General features: G+C 36.6%; 1 protein-coding gene across 1 annotated transcript in view; it reads left to right on the top strand.

The window, feature by feature from the left end:
• Positions 1-6,608, top strand: part of roh (reduction of Rh1) — a 33,504-nt gene extending 26,896 nt beyond the window's left edge. Inside the window, exon 5 of the mRNA XM_068378021.1 lies at positions 6,459-6,608. Coding sequence (XP_068234122.1) covers positions 6,459-6,511 — 53 coding nt within the window. The 3' untranslated portion in view covers positions 6,512-6,608. The remainder of the gene's footprint in view (positions 1-6,458) is intronic.
• The last annotated feature ends 12,747 nt before the right edge of the window (positions 6,609-19,355 follow it).

The following is a 19,355-nucleotide window of genomic DNA, read 5'->3' as shown; positions in this document are numbered from 1 at the left end:
CTGAACACTCACTTTAATTTCAACTGCAGTACAGTATAGATGTACTTTGCTGCCTCATAATTTGGATGTTTTAAACTTTTATTTTTATAATTGAATAAATATGCTGGATATTGTTGTATCCAAGGGATATTGAAGGAAGACGACAAGAGTATGCAGTTGTTTCCAGATAAACAGTAGTTGCCAGATAGTTTTCCATGCAAACCTGCAGTTATCCACAATATACTTGTTTGTGTTGTGCGGTATAACTGTTGGTATTTGTCTCGTTACGATGGCCTTACGAAGACATCAATGTGCACCTAAGGAACTTAGACAGTGCTAATGCTCTGTCGAAGTAAGGTGGTTTTACTTCCGCAGAGTGTACTTGGGAGGGTTGCCACCCTTCGTATTCCTTGCAGTTTCTTTATGACTCTTGATAAACATCAAGGTAATGCTGTCTCTAACATGAGCGCCCTATGCTCCTCCCCATTAGGAGCATCATCATTGGCCTACCCAACCCTGTAGAAGGCAAACTCCCAATTCCTCCTCCATATCTTCATTAGATTCTTCACGCTGTGAATTCTAGAATTAAATAAAATTACATCAAAGAAGCAAAAGAAGCAAAGTGTGACTGACCAATCTCTTCCCTAGTGCTGCCCTTTCCTCTTTTCTGGACGGACACGCACACACAAACCTCGATGGATGGACAGAAATGTACTCGGCCCAGAAAAGGGGGTATCGGTATGCGGTACAGGTGTTCATGTGTCTGCTACCATTACACTCACCGTTAATTGGTGTGAAGAGATCCATCTTCTTCCCCATCCATTCTGCACATTTGAGGAACACTTCAGGGTCTCCTTGAAGAAAACAACTGAGAAGAAAGGTGACTGTGGTGGAAATGGAACGTACGTCAGTCTCTTCACCTATACAATTGACGAGTTCTTCCCTTGCGTGCTTTAAAGCGATAAGGGATTTCACCATCAACCCTTTCATCGCATATGTGACCACCCCACCGGAATCAGTCTCCCTGTGATCAGACTTAGATGTAATCGGACACCACTAACTTTGTCTTGGTGTGATTGGTCTTCCATGTGTTTAGACACCTCAAAATGACTCAATTCACAGTACACCTGTCACTAGCTTCATCCCATCTTTCCAGTCTACATATCGAGTTCATCCAATGTCCAGAGATCCCTCTATGCATCGAGATCTTCCTATGCACCAAGACCAGTCCACGATCCGAGGTGTTCCCATGGGCCAAGACCAGTCAACTTTTTAAGATCTTTCCATATGGGGATATTTTCACCTCTTACTGAGAACATCCAATGCTTTCCTATGGCTAAGAACCTAGTTCTTTGTCAGGCTCTTGAGAGAAGGAGAGGGGAGAGATAGAGGTACATTGGGCACAGAAGGGGTGTCCGATCTTCAAGCTGTCATCTCTTCTACCTCGTTAAGGTATTGCGCAAGTTGCATGCTAGGTTTGGTATACAAATACAAGGAGGAGGGGGGTTTTACTGAGGTACATGTCGAGACCCCCTCTTGTAAGGGGCTAAGAGCCCCGGGGCATTAGAGGACCCTATGGCACCAGATTCTAGTGCAAGAGGAGTGTCCCGAGACAGTCTTCATCTGTCCTTGCACTAATTCCTAAGTGTAATAACCTCAGGGAAGCAGCTGGTGCTCCTGTTGAGGTAGGGGTGAAGTTACCATGGTTGGAGCTTGATTTGGGGGTTGGCAGGTGTTGTCCTTTGGATAGGTCTTTCCAGACCTCTGAGCCATGGAATCATTATTCTCTAGTTGATCAAGCTAGGTCTAGCCTCCCGTGCTCTCTTTAGTGACGACGTTTATGTACCAGTGAATGCAGTCCCATCTCTTCTACCAATCAATCCCAGAGACCTCGCTGATAGCAGGGAAACTGCAAGTCACCTGTATTCTAAAGAGTAAGTATGCTGTCGCATACCACTTTGCCTGGCAGAAGGCACTAGCTAAGAAAACCCCCCCCCCCCCACAATTTTGTGAACTGCTATTTTTTCTGTAGAAGGAAGGGGGGTTTACAGGGGTGAGGCAGAGGAAGGCAACCCAGGACTCCCTATCCCATCAAGCAGTTACCCTTTCCCATCGAACTGTTACCTTCAAAAGCCCAGGTCATTTCTAATTCTAGAAAGCTTGTTACAAAAATAGTTGTTTAAACTAGAGGAGGATGTTGAATTGAAAGAGCATAAAATTTGTTGATTGCATGGTATTCTAGCTTCCTTGGAGAAAATATTGGATCATGGTAATTTTACAATATTTTTCATACAAATTGTCATCTGCAACCACTTAAATTATTTTGATTTGATCAGGCCTTCAACTTCTAAGAAATCCAAAAGGGGCTCTACACTTACAAATACAGATCTTAAATAAGTTTTTGTTTGGTACCAGGTACGTAAGTGTATCAGGAACTGAGAAAACTGATCAACTGGCTAAGCAAATGGCTGCTGCATTATTTCCAAGCAACTGTCCAGTTCCATGTCAAGGTTTTTATTTTGTGATCAGGAGCAATATTCTTACAATCTGAGAACCTTGGATGTTAATAATTGAGCACAGATTGAAAGTGTGATTTTTTAATGGCTGGTGATATCAATTCATACTCTGAAGAATGCTTTGTCCCTAAGTGTAAGACATCTGCTGGTTGAGTTTTCCCGTTTTAAGGAGTTTGGAGTTTTATTTTTTTTATGGAATGAAATGTATGCCATGTCTTAAATCCTTTGAGGGTAGGTGATGTTTTAGGCCTATACCATTTGTATTTTTAATTAATTTTAGAAGTAGGGTGAGGACCCTAATAGAGGTCTGTCACCTGAATTTTTTTTTTCATTACTTATAGGTCCTGATTTTCCATATCTTTTCAATTTGTCTTGATTTATTAATAAATTATATTTGTAGTCTTTTGAGTTATTAAACAATAAATACATCACAGCTGCATTAGGGTAGTGAATCACCCTCTAATATTTTTGCAGTGAAACATGCCCCCACCTTTGTCAGTGATATATCCTCCTTGCTTATGGCTGTAAAACCTCCCTGTCACTTTAGACAGTGAAACATTCCATAATTCTGCCAGTGAAACATCCTTCTCGTAGAAGCTCACCATAGAGTATGCTTAAATTGCTCAAGTAGATATCCCAACCAAAGAGGTTGTGCACTACCTTATTTTGGGGGTTGGGGCTTTGTCACCTTATGTCCCCTCCCCTTTACACCTAGAATAGGTCATCTTTACTTTAGACATCCACCTTCCCCTTCAACTCTGCTTGAGATGGTACATCCCAACCTGTCGTGGAGCATTGTAACTGGCTTAGAAGTTTTGCAATGTCACTTGGCTTGGGTTAATTACATAAAAATAAATGATGAGATGCGGTGAATTAGACGATTTTTACATCGTATGAGGATTTATTGTCTAAGTTAATTTTCACAACAAAAATGAGCATAAATCCTCTTCTAAGCGAGTGAAATAGAACTTTAAATCTTGAGATTACCTAACTTAGGAAATAGAAGTTTCTCGCTGACTTTCAAATGATTTGATCAGTTCAATACAATTAAATTAATTTTTCAACAATAAATAAACACGGGGAGAGCGGACACTCGGGGAGACAGTTATATACATACATACTTATACCAAGGCACTTCCCCCAATTTTGGGGGGTAGCCAACATCAAACAAATGAAACAGAAAAGGGGGACCTCTCCTCTCTACGTTCCTCCCAGCCTGACAAGGGACTTAACCGAGTTCGGCTGGTACTGCTAGGGGTGCCGCAGCCCACCCTCCTCCGTTATCCACCACAGATGAAGCTTCATAACACTAAATCCTCTACTGCTGCTACCTCCGCAGTCATCCAAGGCACTGGAGGAAACAGCAGTTCCTACCGGAACTGCGTCGCAATCGCTCGCCATTCATTCCTATTTCTAGCACGCTCTTTTGCCCCTCTCACATATCCTCCTATCACACTGAGCTTCCTTCACTCCATCCATCCACCCAAACCTTGGCCTTCCTCTTGTACTTCTCCCATCAACTCTTGCACTCATCACCTTCTTTAGTAGACAGCCATTTTCCACTCTCTTAACATGGCCAAACCACGTCAACACATTCATATCCACTCTAGCTGCTAACTCATTTCTTACACCCGTTCTCACCCTCACTACTTCGTTCCTAACCCTATCTACTTGAGATACACCAGCCATACTCCTTAGACATTTCATCTCAAACATTCAATTTCTGTCTCCGTCTCTTTCATTCCCCACAACTCCGATCCATACATCACAGTTGGTACAATCACTTTCTCATACAGAACTCTCTTTACATACATCCCCCACCCTCTATTTTTTTATTACTCCCTTAACTGCTCCCAACACTTTGCATCCTTCATTCACTCACTGACGTACATCTGCTTCCACTCCACCATTTGCTGCAACAACAGACCCCAAGTATTTAAACTGATCCACCTCTCAAGTAACTCTCCATTCAACATGACATTCAATCTTGCACCACCTTCCCTTCTCGTACATCTCCTAACCTTACTCTTACCCACATTAACTCTCAACTGCCTTCTTTCACACACCCTTCCAAACTAAAAGAAATTATTGGATATCTTGTGGCGTGTCGACACCTGCCATTATTGAGGTAGGCTTACCATGGCAGGTGGGGCTATTGAGGGTTGCCCACACACTCCTCAGACTTGAATGTAACTGCTCTTCGACTGACCTACTCTGGGTATTATTATTTCCCATACATTGCTGGGGGGGGGGTCTGAGGGCTTGTCTCACCTAAGGGTAGCAGTGGCAGGTGATTTCAACCGAACCATACTGGTTCTCACATTGCGACCTCTCTCCCCGGTGTCCCTGTTGACATGGTAACAGATTCAGAACGTGTGCTTGGATCAGCACATACCAAACAATGAGGAAAGTGGCTCAAACTGCTTCCCACACTACCTATGGATGGGGAGATGAGGTCATAGGTCAGTAACATCTGCCCTACTTCCTGCGCATTTACTTTTTTTTTTTTTTTACGTTATTTGTTGTGTGACAGCGACTCATAATCTAGCCAATACTGAAACATTCCCTACCCAAAGTGGCCGTGTATCATGAAGAAAACAGTAGCGCTTTTAATACCCTCCTATAGATTTATGTTGCTTAGGATTGACATCAATCCACTATTGATCTCTGTCAATTTTGGGAATAGACGTGAATCGACATATTCTTGATAATATCTCGAGTTATTTGATATGACCTCTTTGCAAATGTTGTGGTTATGGTACGATTTAAGCTGACCTTATGATACAAATTAGGACTGAAGTGGATATCTGAACTCTGCCCATAAGATTGTGGTATCCTATTGGAAACTTTCTGAGTTTCATTCCATTTGTCAGTTCTGGCTGCTCTTAGCCCAATAGTTTTCAGTAGTGTCTGCAACCACACCATCTTTGTGGTATAGGGAAGGCAGTTAGGGGAGCCTCTAGGTCTACCTAAGTCATCAGCAGCCATTGCCGAACCCCCTCTGGTCCAAGCTTGCGTGGAGAGGGGCTTGGTTGCTGAACATGAGTGTAACCTATTCTTGAGGTTGCTAAGCTCACCAGCTTTTTACAATATTTTATTAGTTAAACACAACATAGTTACATGGAAAAAAAGGAGTTTTAGAGCTTATGAGAAGTAGCCGGCTCACACATATCATACAAGGATGATGCTCCAGCTCTCTCAGAAATGCTGAGCCTACTAAAAATGAGATAATCGTCTTCATTCAAAAATTCTGTTCCAGAAAACATACCCACAATTTCTCTAAAAATTAATAAAAATCTTTGCATTAAATTTGATCCTCTTTCCAAGGATCCTGGATATTTATGTATGGTTGGTCCCTAGGACATTGTCCTTTCACTTATTTCTGCTACCTTTATACCATAGCATAGTTGATCTAAAACCTTGTTTTTGATATTTTTTTTTTTTATGTTTTTATGAGGTTTTAAAATGTTCCCTCATCTCTTGCAACTCTGTCTACATAACAAATTATCTGTAAACTCTTACTACATGTACTTTGAAAGTATCAGATGGGTTGCTAGATTGAACTTAAATTGATATCATTTATCATTTTTAGTTTTCTATATCATTTATCATTTGTTTTCTATTGATCTAGAGGCAGTAACTGCTGTCTTTCTCCTAAACTTTTTTTGGGTGTTAGGAAACTGAATCTATCAGGAGCTCATTAATTTACCAGATGCTTTAGGGATTGGCAGTTGATTAGTAACAAAGACCCTAGGAGATCTTTAATTATTGGTCACTATTCAGTATAATTGGATTTCTTATTTATACTAATCTATTTTTGACAAAAGATATACAGTATCTGCAAAATGTAGTGTCTAAAAAATCATAAGGAAGAAACTGATAGGTAATGTGGTTACTGTATTGAAACTTTACTCCTTTGTAGAGTTCATCATGATTCCTAATGAAATTTCTTTTATTTTCCAGTCAACACGCCCGCCAACATAGAACTTTGGGATAAGAAGCGTGCAGGACATTAAATATTGATAATGCTGTACCATAGGTTTGATTAAAATTTCTTTGGATGTATTTTGTCAAAGTTTATTGTGTCTAAGAAAAAATACAATGTAAATACAGTTTTATGTTTTTTTACGTTACTCCTTATTGTTATAAATGATAATTTTGTGTCCCTAACAAGGTCACCAATTTCTGTTTCCAGACATTTGTGAGGCACTCTCAAAGGATTCTTAACAGGTATGATAGCTGACAATTAAGCAAAGTTAAGTTGGGGTAGTTGGAAAGCTACTTGAAAAGCAGCATGGAAAGTAATGTAGTGGGGTCTGAAGTATTTGAAGAACCTATAATACCAATTGCAGTGTGCTAGGCAAGGCACACACTTGATGGGTAATTAAAGTTTTTAGGCCTCATCAGAATCATAACTGCTTTGTTTTTTAATAACCAATTTATTTTTGCCAATCTACTGGTTAAATTTTTGTTGATTTACCAAAACCTTTCATGCAACCATAACGCCACATCCTTAGATGACTAGATTTTTAACAGTTTCACTTGTGCCAACATTATTGTAGTCTTATTTTTTTCAATTACCCGTACATAATATTTATATTGCTATATGCTTCAAGCCTCGCTTGAGCCCCTCACTACGAGGGATCAGATCACCACTCTAGCTGTATTCAAGATATGTCACACCTGGTTATACATGTGCGCACTTATTTTATGATACAGTACTATATTGTTTCCATTTTGGTCTTTTATACTGTTGATCATGGAGAAAACTTTCCAGAAGTTTGCTCTTTTTTATCGATGTATTTTACTCTAGATATCAGAAAAGCGTGGCACTTTATGTAATTTTCCTTTGAAAAAAATCTTTTTATTCTTGAGTGATTATTCAAAAATATTTCAGAAATTTTGTTTACTCAATAATAGTAAAACTGCTTTATATTCACTGTGAAGGGATTGTGACATAATTCTATGGTAAATAGCTGTTAAGTTATAAAACTACTTCACAGGAATGAATCTCCATACTGAAATGTGAAAAAAATTTAATTTTTGAAAAATAAAGTCTACTATAATGCATATTATGTTGTCAAATGAATTTCACTATAATGCATAATTATGTAGACACGTAAGGTCCATTTTAATGCATTATTATCGACAAAGAAATTCCACTATAATGAATAGTTGTTAACAAGTCATGTCCTCTATAATGCATAATTGTTGACAAGTCCACTATAATGCATAATTAGGTTGGCAAATGAAATCCACTATAATGCATAATTATGTTGGCAAATGAAATCCACTATAATGCATAAATATGTTGGCAAATGAAATCCACTATAATGCATAATTATGTTGGCAAATGGAGTCCACTATAATGCATAATTGTTAGAAAATGAAATTCACTATAATGCATAATTGTTGGCAAATGAAATCCACTATAATGCATAATTGTTAGAAAATGAAATCCACTATAATGCATAATTATGTTGGCAAATGAAATCCACTATAATGCATAAATATGTTGGCAAATGAAACACACTATAATGCATAATTATGTTGGCAAATTAAGTCCACTATAATGCATAATTGTTAGAATAGGAAATCCACTGTAATGGATAATTAGGTTGGCAAATGAAATCCACTATAATGCATGATTGTTAGAAAATGAAATACACTATAATGCATAATTGTTGGCAAATTAAATCCACTATAATGCATAATTGTTAGAAAATGAAATCCACTATAATGCATAATTATGTTGGCAATTGAAATCCACTATAATGCATAATTGTTAGAAAATGAAATCCACTATAATGCATAATTATGTTGGCAAGTGAAGTCCACTAAAATGCATTATTATGTTGGCAAATGAAATCCACTATAATGCATAATTATGTTGGCGAATAAAATCCACTATAATGCATAATTATGCTACAAAATGAAATCCACTATAATGCATAATTATGGTGGCAAGTGAAGTCCACTATAATGCATAATTATGTTGCAAGTGAAGTCCACTATAATGTATAATTATGTTGGCAAATGAAATCCACTATACTGCATAATTATGTTGGCAAGTGAAATCTACTATAATGCATAATTGTTGGCAAGTGAAGTCCACTATAATGCATAATTATGTTGGCGAATGAAGTCCACTAAAATGCATTATTATGTTGGCAAATAAAATCCACTATAATGCATAATTATGTTGGCAAATGAAATCCACTATAATGCATAATTATGCTACAAAATGAAATACACTATAATGCATAATTATGTTGGCAAATGAAATCCACTATAATGCATAATTGTTAAAAAATAAAATCCACTATAATGCCTAATTGTTGGCAAGTGAAGTCCACTATAATGCATAATTATGTTGGCAAGTGAAGTCCACTATAATGCATAATTATGTTGGCAAATGAAATCCACTATACTGCATAATTATGTTGGCAAGTGAAATCCACTATAATGCATAATTGTTGGCAAGTGAAGTCCAGTATAATGCATAATTATGTTGACAGGTGAAGTCCACTATAATGCCTAATGATGTTGACAAGTAAAGTCCACTATTATCCATAATTATGTTGGCAAATGAAATCCACTATAATGCATAATTATGTTGGCAAGTGAAATCCACTATAATGCATAATTATGTTGCAAGTGAAATCCACTATAATGCATAATTATGTTGGCAAATGAAATCCACTATAATGCATAAATATGTTGGCAAGTGAAGTCCACTATAATGCATAATTATGTTGGCGAATGAAATCCACTATAATGCATAATGATGTTGGCAAGTGAAGTCCACTATAATGCATAATTATGTTGGCAAATGAAATCCACTATAATGCATAATGATGTTGGCAAGTGAAGTCCACTATAATGCATAATTATGTTGGCAAATGAATTCCACTATTATGCATAATGATGTTGGCAAGTGAAGTCCACTATAATGCATAATTATGTTGGCAAATGAAATCCACTATAATGCATAATGATGTTGGCAAGTGAAATCCACTATAATGCATAACTATGTTGGCAAATGAAATCCAATAATTATGCTGGCAAATGAAATCCACTATAATGCATAATTATGTTGGCAAATGAAATCCAATATAATGCATAATTATGTTGGCAAATGAAGTCCACTATAATGCATAATTATGTTGGCAAATGAAATCCACTATAAAGCATAATTATGTTGGCAAGTGAAGTCCACTATAATGCATAATTATGTTGGCAAATGAAATCCACTATAATGCATAATTATGTTGGCAAGTGAAGTCCACTATAATGCATAATTATGTTGGCATATGAAATCCACTATACTGCATAATTATGTTGGCAAGTGAAATCCACTATAATGCATAATTATGTTGGCAAATGAAGTCCACTAAAATGCCTAATTATGTTGGCAAGTGAAGTCCACTATAATGCATAATTATGTTGGCAGGTGAAGTCCACTATAATGCCTAATTATTTTGGCAAGTGAAGTCCACTATAATGCCTAATTATGTTGGCAAGTGAAGTCCACTATAATGCCTAATTATGTTGGCATATGAAATCCACTATACTGCATAATTATGTTGGCAAGTGAAATCCACTATAATGCATAATTATGTTGGCAAATGAAGTCCACTAAAATGCCTAATTATGTTGGCAAGTGAAGTCCACTATAATGCATAATTATGTTGGCAGGTGAAGTCCACTATAATGCATAATTATGTTGGCAGGTGAAGTCCACTATAATGCCTAATTATGTTGGCAAGTGAAGTCCACTATAATGCCTAATTATGTTGGCAAGTGAAGTCCACTATAATGCCTAATTATGTTGGCAAGTGAAGTCCACTATAATGCCTAATTATGTTGGCAAGTGAAGTCCACTATAATGCCTAATTATGTTGGCAAGTGAAGTCCACTATAATGCCTAATTATGTTGGCAAGTGAAGTCCACTATAATGCCTAATTATGTTGGCAAGTGAAGTCCACTATAATGCCTAATTATGTTGGCAAGTGAAGTACACTATAATGCCTAATTATGTTGGCAAGTGAAGTCCACTATAATACATAATGATGTTGGCAAGTGAAGTCCACTATAATGCCTAATTATGTTCACAGGTGAAGTCCACTATAATGCCTAATGATGTTGACAGGTGAAGTCCACTATAATGCATAATTATGTTGGCAAGTGAAGTCCACTATAATGCCTAATTATGTTGGCAAGTGAAGTCCAATATAATGCATAATTATGTTGGCAAGTGAAGTCCACTATAATGCCTAATTATGTTCACAGGTGAAGTCCACTATAATGCCTAATTATGTTGACAGGTGAAGTCCACTATAATGCATAATTATGTTGGCAAGTGAAGTCCACTATAATGCCTAATTATGTTGATAGGTGAAGTCCACTATAATGCATAATTATGTTGACAAGTGAAGTCCACTATAATCCATAATTATGTTGGCAAATGAAATCCACTATAATGCATAATTATGTAGGCAAGTGAAGTTCACTATAATGCATAATTATGTTGGCAAGTGAAATCCACTATAATGCATAATTATGTTGGCAAGTGAAGTCCACTATAATGCCTAATTATGTTGACAGGTGAAGTCCACTATAATGCCTAATTATGTTGACAGGTGAAGTCCACTATAATGCATAATTATGTTGGCAAGTGAAGTCCACTATAATCCATAATTATGTTGGCAAATGAAATCCACTATAATGCATAATTATGTTGGCAAGTGAAGTTCACTATAATGCATAATTATGTTGGCAAGTGAAATCCACTATAATGCATAATTATGTTGGCAAGTGAAGTCCACTATAATGCCTAATTATGTTGACAGGTGAAGTCCACTATAATGCATAATTATGTTGACAGGTGAAGTCCACTATAATCCCTAATTATGTTGACAGGTGAAGTCCACTATAATGCATAATTATGTTGGCAAATGAATTCCACTATAATGCATAATTATGTTGGCAAGTGAAGTCCACTATAATGCATAATTATGTTGGCAAATGAATTCCACTATAATGCATAGTTATGTTGGCAAGTGAAGTCCACTATAATGCATAATTATGTTGGCAAATGAAATCCACAATACTGCATAATTATGTTGGCAAGTGAAGTCCACTATAATGCATAATTATGTTGACAAGTGAAGTACACTATAATGCATAATTATGTTAGCAAGTGAAGTCCACTATAATGCATAATTATGTTGACAAGTGAAGTACACTATAATGCATAATTATGTTGGCAAGTGAAGTCCACTATAATCCATAATTATGTTGGCAAATGAAATCCACTATAATGCATAATTATGTTGGCAAGTGAAGTCCACTATAATGCCTAATTATGTTGACAGGTGAAGTACACTATAATGCATAATTATGTTGGCAAGTGAAGTCCACTATAATCCATAATTATGTTGGCAAATGAAATCCACTATAATGCATAATTATGTTGGCAAGTGAAGTCCACTATAATGCCTAATTATGCTGACAGGTGAAGTCCACTATAATGCCTAATTATGTTGACAGGTGAAGTACACTGTAATGCATAATTATGTTGGCAAGTGAAGTCCACTATAATCCATAATTATGTTGGCAAGTGAAATCCACTATAATGCATAATTTTGTTGGCAAGTGAAGTTCACTATAATGCATAATTATGTTGGTAAGTGAAGTCCACTATAATGCATAATTATGTTGGCAAATGAAATCCACTATACTGCATAATTATGTTGGCAAGTGAAATCCACTATAATGCATAATTGTTGGCAAGTGAAGTCCACTGTAATACATAATTATGTTGACAGGTGAAATCCACTATAATGCATAATTATGTTGGCAAGTGAAGTCCACTATAATGCATAATTATGTTGGCAAATGAATTCCACTATAATGCATAATTATGTTGGCTAGTGAAGTCCACTATAATGCATAATTATGTTGGCAAATGAAATCCACTATACTGCATAATTATGTTGGCAAGTGAAATCCACTATAATGCATAATGATGTTGGCAAGTGAAGTCCACTATAATGCCTAATTATGTTGACAGGTGAAGTCCACTATAATGCATAATTATGTTGACAAGTGAAGTCCACTATATTGCATAATTGACAAGTGAAGTCCACTATAATGCTTGATTATGTTGGCAAATGAAATACACTGTAATGCATAATTGTTGGCAAGTGAAGTCCACTGTAATGCATAATTATTTTGACAAGTGAAGTCCACTATAATGCATAATTGTTGGCAAGGGAAGTCTACTATAATGCATAATTATGTTGGCAAGTGAAGTCCACTATAATGCATAATTGTTGGCAAGGGAAGTCTACTATAATGCATAATTATGTTGACAAGTGAAGTGTACTATAATGCATAATTATGTTGACAAGTGAAGTCCACTATAATGCATAATTATGTTGACAAGTGAAGTCCACTATAATGCATAATTATGTTGACAAGTGAAGTCTACTATAGTGCATAATTTTGTTAAGTGAAGTCCACTATAATGCATATTTGTTGGCAAGTGAAGTCCACTATAATGCATAATTATGTTGGCAAGTGAAGTCCACTATAATGCATAATTATGTTGACAGGTGAAGTCCACTACAATGCATAATTGTTGGCAAGTGAAGTCCACTATAATGCATAATTGTTGGCAAGGGAAGTCCACTATAATGCATAATTGTTGGCAAGAGAAGTCCACTATAATGCATAATTGTTGGCAAGTGAAGTCCACTATAATGCATAATTATGTTGACAGGTGAAGTCCACTACAATGCATAATTATGTTGACAGGTGAAGTCCACTACAATGCATAAGTGTTGGCAAGTGAAGTCCACTATAATGCATAATTATGTTGACAAGTGAAGTCCAATATAATGCATAAGTGTTGGCAAGGGAAGTCCACTATGAAGTTAATTGTTGACAAGTGAAGTTCACTATAATGCATAATCATGTTGACAAGTGAAGTCCAGTATAATGCATAGTTATGTTGACAAGTGAAGTCCACTATAATGCATAATTATGTTGACAAGAAGTCCACTATAATGCATAAGTCTTGACAAGTGAAGTCAACTATAATGCATAATTATGTTAACAAGTGAAGTCCACTATAATGCATAAGTATTGGCAAGTGAAGTCCATTATGAAGCTTAATTGTTGACAAGTGAAGTCCACTATATTGCATAATCATGTTGACAAGTGAAGTCAAGTATAATGCGTAGTTATGTTGACAAGTGAAGTCCACTATAATGCATAATTATGATGACAAGAAGTCCACTATAATGCATAATTGTTGGCAAGTTAAGTCCACTATAATGCATAATTATGTTGACAGGTTAAGTCCACTACAATGCATAAGTGTTGGCAAGTGAAGTCCACTATAATGCATAATTATGTTGACAAGTAAAGTCCACTATAATGCATAATTATGTTGACAAGGGAAGTCCACTATAATGCATAATCATATTGGCAAATGAAGTCCACTATAATGCATAATTATGTTGACAAGTGAAGTCCACTATAATGCACAATTATGTTGGCAAGTGAAGTCGACTATAATGCATAATTGTTGGCAAGTGAAGTCCACTATAATGCATAATTATGTTGGCAAGTGAAGTTCACTATAATGCATAATTATGTTGGTAAGTGAAGTCCACTATAATGCATAATTGTTGGCAAGTGAAGTCCACTATAATGCATAATTATGTTGGCAAGTGAAGTTCACTATAATGCATAATTATGTTGGTAAGTGAAGTCCACTACAATGCATAATTGTTGGCAAGTGAAGTCCACTATAATGCATAATTATGTTGGTAAGTGAAGTCCACTATAATGCATAATTATGTTGACAAGTGAAGTCCACTATAATGCACAATTATGTTGGCAAGTGAAGTCGACTATAATGCATAATTGTTGGCAAGTGAAGTCCACTATAATGCATAATTATGTTGGCAAGTGAAGTTCACTATAGTGCATAATCATGTTGACAAGTGAAGTCTACTATAATGTATAATTATGTTGACTAATTAATTCTAATACCATACATAATTATGTTGATGAGTGAAGTCTACTGTAATGCATAATTATGATGACAAGTGAAGTCCACTATAATCCATAATTGTTGGCAAGTGAAGTCCACTATAATGCATAATTATGTTGGCAAGTGAATTCACTATAATGCATAATTATGTTGACTAATGAATTCCACTATAATGCATTATTATTATTTTGACAATTTGAGTCTAGTATAATGATTAACTATGTTGACAAATTAATTCCACTATACTGTAATGCATAATTATGTTGACAAATGAATTGCACTATAATGCATAATTATACGACATATGGTGAAGGTCTCTGAGCGCCATCTCTGCGACTAGAGTATTCCCCAACAGGCCTAATCCCCCAAACCTCCCCTTTTCACCTGCGTTACCCTAACCTCTCTTGTTTCCCAGCAGGTCCTAGAGGGATGCATCAGGCGACCTTCCCAGGTTGCCATTAACCATTCAACCTCTGGTCGTGCCTGCTCTTGGTTGACTTCTGCCTCTCGCGTTCATCAGTGATTTCCTTTGTGCTCTTAGTGTGTGTTATTTGTTTGGATCTCGTATCCTTTGATCTCCTATTATGGAATCTGTGCGAATGCAATGTTGTTCCCCAGGTGTAAATTGTGACCTGTGTACAGGTCTCTTGTCTCACATGGAAGTCGAGCACCATGTGTTTTGTACTACGTGTCGAAGCTGCGTCTGTTCCCAGAACGACACGTATGATAAGTTTGTGGGCTGAAGTGATATCCAGTGGGCCAAGATGGCCACGAAGTAGAAGATTGCCAAGCAGGACAGGTCGTCCTCGAGGAAGGGCAGTGGTCCGTGTCCTTCTTCGGCCTGTTCTTCTGTACCCAGTGTTTCGGGTCCTCTGTTGTCAGTGTTGCCTGGGGTAGCGGAGGAAGTACCTTTTGTGTCAGAGACAGGACCTCGCCCTCAGTCTTACAAGGAGTTTGCCTCCTGGCCCTCTGGGGCCAGGAGGCAAACTCCTTGTAAGACTGACGGCGTAATCTGGTCGTCCTTCCCCTATCCGAGGAAGGCCTCAGAGAAGGTCGTTGGGACCTTACAGAACGTGATGTCTAGCTCTGAGCATCTGCTCCAGGTTGTGCGGCTCTCTCAGCAGATGGTTTTTATTTAGCCCCATTGAACTACTGTATGACCATTTATTGGATAATTCCAGATTTTGATATTGCGGGGTTTTGAAAAGAGAAATCTGCAGTTCAATCTTACAAGTCAAAATCTGCAAAGAATGTCAATACACTAAATGGAAATACTGTAATTACTAGTCATTTCTATTCACGAAAACTACATCTTCGAATAGCTCATCACGCATGTTCCCCTGCGCACTGACAGGTAGTACTAGTGAGCTTATGGAAGTCGCTTTTTCTTCTACCGACATTATGTGCTCACATATTCTACGCCTTTATAGTAGTTAATTTGGTTATTTGGCAATCTTTTCTGGATCTTGCTTTTGTGTTGTGTTGTTCATTTGGTATTGTGTTCATCCAGCACCATTACAGTTTACTTTTGTTTCAGTGATTGCCGTCCTAGAATTATCCTTATTCCAAATATGTCAAATTTATTGATAAAAAATATTCAAGATGGATGTGAGGAATGTATATCACTCTTTGACTGAGTTTCACATTCATTCAATTCAAAACTAGACAAGAGTCTGTTAGTCAGGAAGAAGAAAGATATTAGTGGTAAAAGTAAGGATTCAGATAGTTAAATAGGGTAGTTTGAGACTTACGATTCATTATTTGATTATGTACCTACTTTTTTTTTTTTTACATATTTATACATTCCTCCCCCAGAAGTGTTATGTTAAGCTTATTAAGGCCTGTATAGGCTATTAAGTGACTTAAAGTATAGTATTAGAACTGTTCCCTTCCAGAGTGCTATGAATGTTTTGTAGCCCCACAGGAAAGAGTATGGGCAAGTGCTTGCAGTATCCTTTTGTCCCCTAACTGCACGTATTTTTAGCCTTTAACTGTACAGGACCTCTGTTTTGGCTTCATTTCTTCCATCTTAAGAGGTAGTAGGTTGGCTAGGGCACCATCCACCCATTTAGATACTACTTCTGGAGAGTTATTGGATCCCTTGACTGGCCAGATAATACTACATTGGATTCCTCTGTTCTAGTGCTCATTTTGTCTTTGCCCACTCATACACCGAATAGTCTGGCCTATTTTTATCACATTCTCCTCTCTCCTCATACACCTGACAATACTGAGATTACCAAACAGTTCCTCGCTCAAGGAGTTAACTACTGCACTGTAATTGTTCCGTGGCTACCTTACTTTTGCTAAGAGTAGAAGAGAGACTTGCTATGGTAAGCAGCTCTTCTAGCAGGACACTTCAAAATCAAACCATTATTCTCTAGTCTTGAGTAGTGCCATAGCCTCTGTACCATGGCCTTCCACTGTCTAGGATTAGAGTTCTCTTGTTTGGGAGTACACTCGGGTATGCAGTTCTATCTTATTTCTCTTCCTCTTGCTTTTTTAGAAGTTTTATAGTTTATATGTGAAGAATCTAATTTAATGATGTTCCAGTTCTATCTTATTTCTCTTCCTCTTGCTTTTTTAGAAGTTTTATAGTTTATATGTGAAGAATCTAATTTAATGATGTTCCTGCACTTGAAATACTTTTTAATGTTATTTTTTCTCTTGTAGTTTATATATTTCTTTGTTTCCTTTTCTCACTAGACTCTTTCCCTTTTGGAGCCTTTGGCTTATAGCAACTTGCATTTCCAACTAGGTTTATAGCTTAGCTTGTAATAATAATAATAATAATCTTGCTGTCCAATTACAACTTTTCAGAAGAAGAAATTCTGTAAAGATTCGTATCTTGCACATATTCTATCTAAGATCCACTGAGAGGAACAACAGTTTTGCTTTATTTCTCATCCAAAACTTTACCAGATCACATCACAGTTGATTACCTGGCTATGAGAATCCAAGTAATTTAAAAGCAAGACTAGTCAGTGTTTCATGTGTTTTACAGTACTGTAACACGTAGGTGGTTACTGCTGTCAGTACACTTATCATTGTGTACCACTGGCATTACTAAAGGATCATTGCAGTGTTCCTAAGGCCTCTAGCTGCATAAACTTTATATCTTAGTTCACCTCCATTCTTACTTCCTTGCTTCCACCTTGCTGTCCAACCTCTTTTAACTTTTACTTCATATTGTAATCACAGGGTTTTACCTCGGTTACATTTCAGCCTTGAATGGCCGTATAGGCACGGTGCCAGGCTGTGTGCAGAAAGTCCTCGAGTTACCACAGTTTCGAATTTTATGATTTTATGAATACAACACAGCTCCCAATAAGGAATTGTATTTTTTTTTTTTTGTTAGTTTCCTTCCATCATTCTAATGTTTATTTCCTCCATGTGTTTTTTTTTATAGTTTATGTTTCAATGTAATAAAGTGTATTTTTGTCATAGATTATGGCTTTACTAGTGCTGCATTAGCATAGGCAAGTGACTAAAGTGTTTAAGTTAAGTACAATACTGTATTTAAGTATGTTCCAACTTGACATCAAAACTTGACTTACAACACATAAGATGGATCTTGGTTGTAACCCTAGTACCTACTCTATCACCAAATTTATAAATCGAAAATCTTTCAAATATGGCAATAGAGATTTTAAATGTTAGAGCAGACAGAAATATAACGTTGGTCTTGTGTCCTGCCGATAGTTTGTGTTTTCATTGTGAATGTGGGCATTCCCCAAATTCAAGAACTACTACAGATACAATTTTGAGCAAAATATTGAGGAAATGGCAAATACTGTTTACATAAGCATTGGTGATGCTATACAAAAGCAAATTTGCCCTAATAAAAGCCCTGAATTAATATTGCTTCTGTTGTTAAAAAAAAATAGGAAAAAAAGTTAACTCAAAATGTTTTGGCAATATAATCAAAGACTACAGGGGCAGTACATCCATCATCTCGACCTCCTTCCTCTCAGAGTAAAAAGATAAAAACAAACCTTCACCCACCCAAATGACTTTATCCCTGATCCTGGTACAATAATACTAAAGTATCTGAATCACACACTATTCCTAGTTCTCCATTTTTATCTAGATAGGATTCTGAGTCTAGCTCTCCTAGGTCACCTAATTTTGTGCAAAGTTTTACCTTTATCTAGTGGAATTGGGTTCATCTGAATTGCTGGCCTTTACCTTGGCAGTAAACCAAAATTTTCAAGAGAGAAAATCAAAATGTGTCATCTTCATGAAAGAAAACAAAAAAAGTATTTTGAATTTTGCTTTAAGAAGGTATGACCAATTTTATTTTGTGATACTAAAACCTCTAAAATTCTAATCTAATTTGCTGTATTTGCTGAATTTCTTGCCGGTACTACAAATGCCATATCTCAAGTAGATCAAGGCTTCAATTACCTAAACCTCTAGCGAACAAAGATCCCAAGATTATTCTAGCAGAAACAAGGTCCTCTTACTTTTAAGGTGAAGAGATCAAACTAAAGTTTTCATTTGCAACAAATTTTCTCTTTCAGAGCAGATGTGTCGGAAAATAAGTATAAAAACTCTTGTACATTCAAGTTGGGTATTCTGCAATAGAAATGCAAAAGTCTGATGGCTAGAGCAAAACATAAAATTTATCCATAATCGCAAACCAGAAATTGTGTATTTACAGGAGACCATGGTTGGCAGTCATCTTTTTAATTTTGGAACTATGTGTCTATTGTTGTACTGTATACACAATTTCTTGCAACATTGTCTTAAATGTCAATACTTGGATGTAAGCTGTTGCCATCAATGTAAT

This window comes from Palaemon carinicauda, chromosome 8, assembly GCF_036898095.1.
Source record: "Palaemon carinicauda isolate YSFRI2023 chromosome 8, ASM3689809v2, whole genome shotgun sequence".
NCBI lineage: Eukaryota > Metazoa > Arthropoda > Malacostraca > Decapoda > Palaemonidae > Palaemon > Palaemon carinicauda.
The sequence above is the reverse complement of the archived record's forward strand: the minus strand, read 5'-3'. Positions and strand labels throughout refer to the sequence as shown.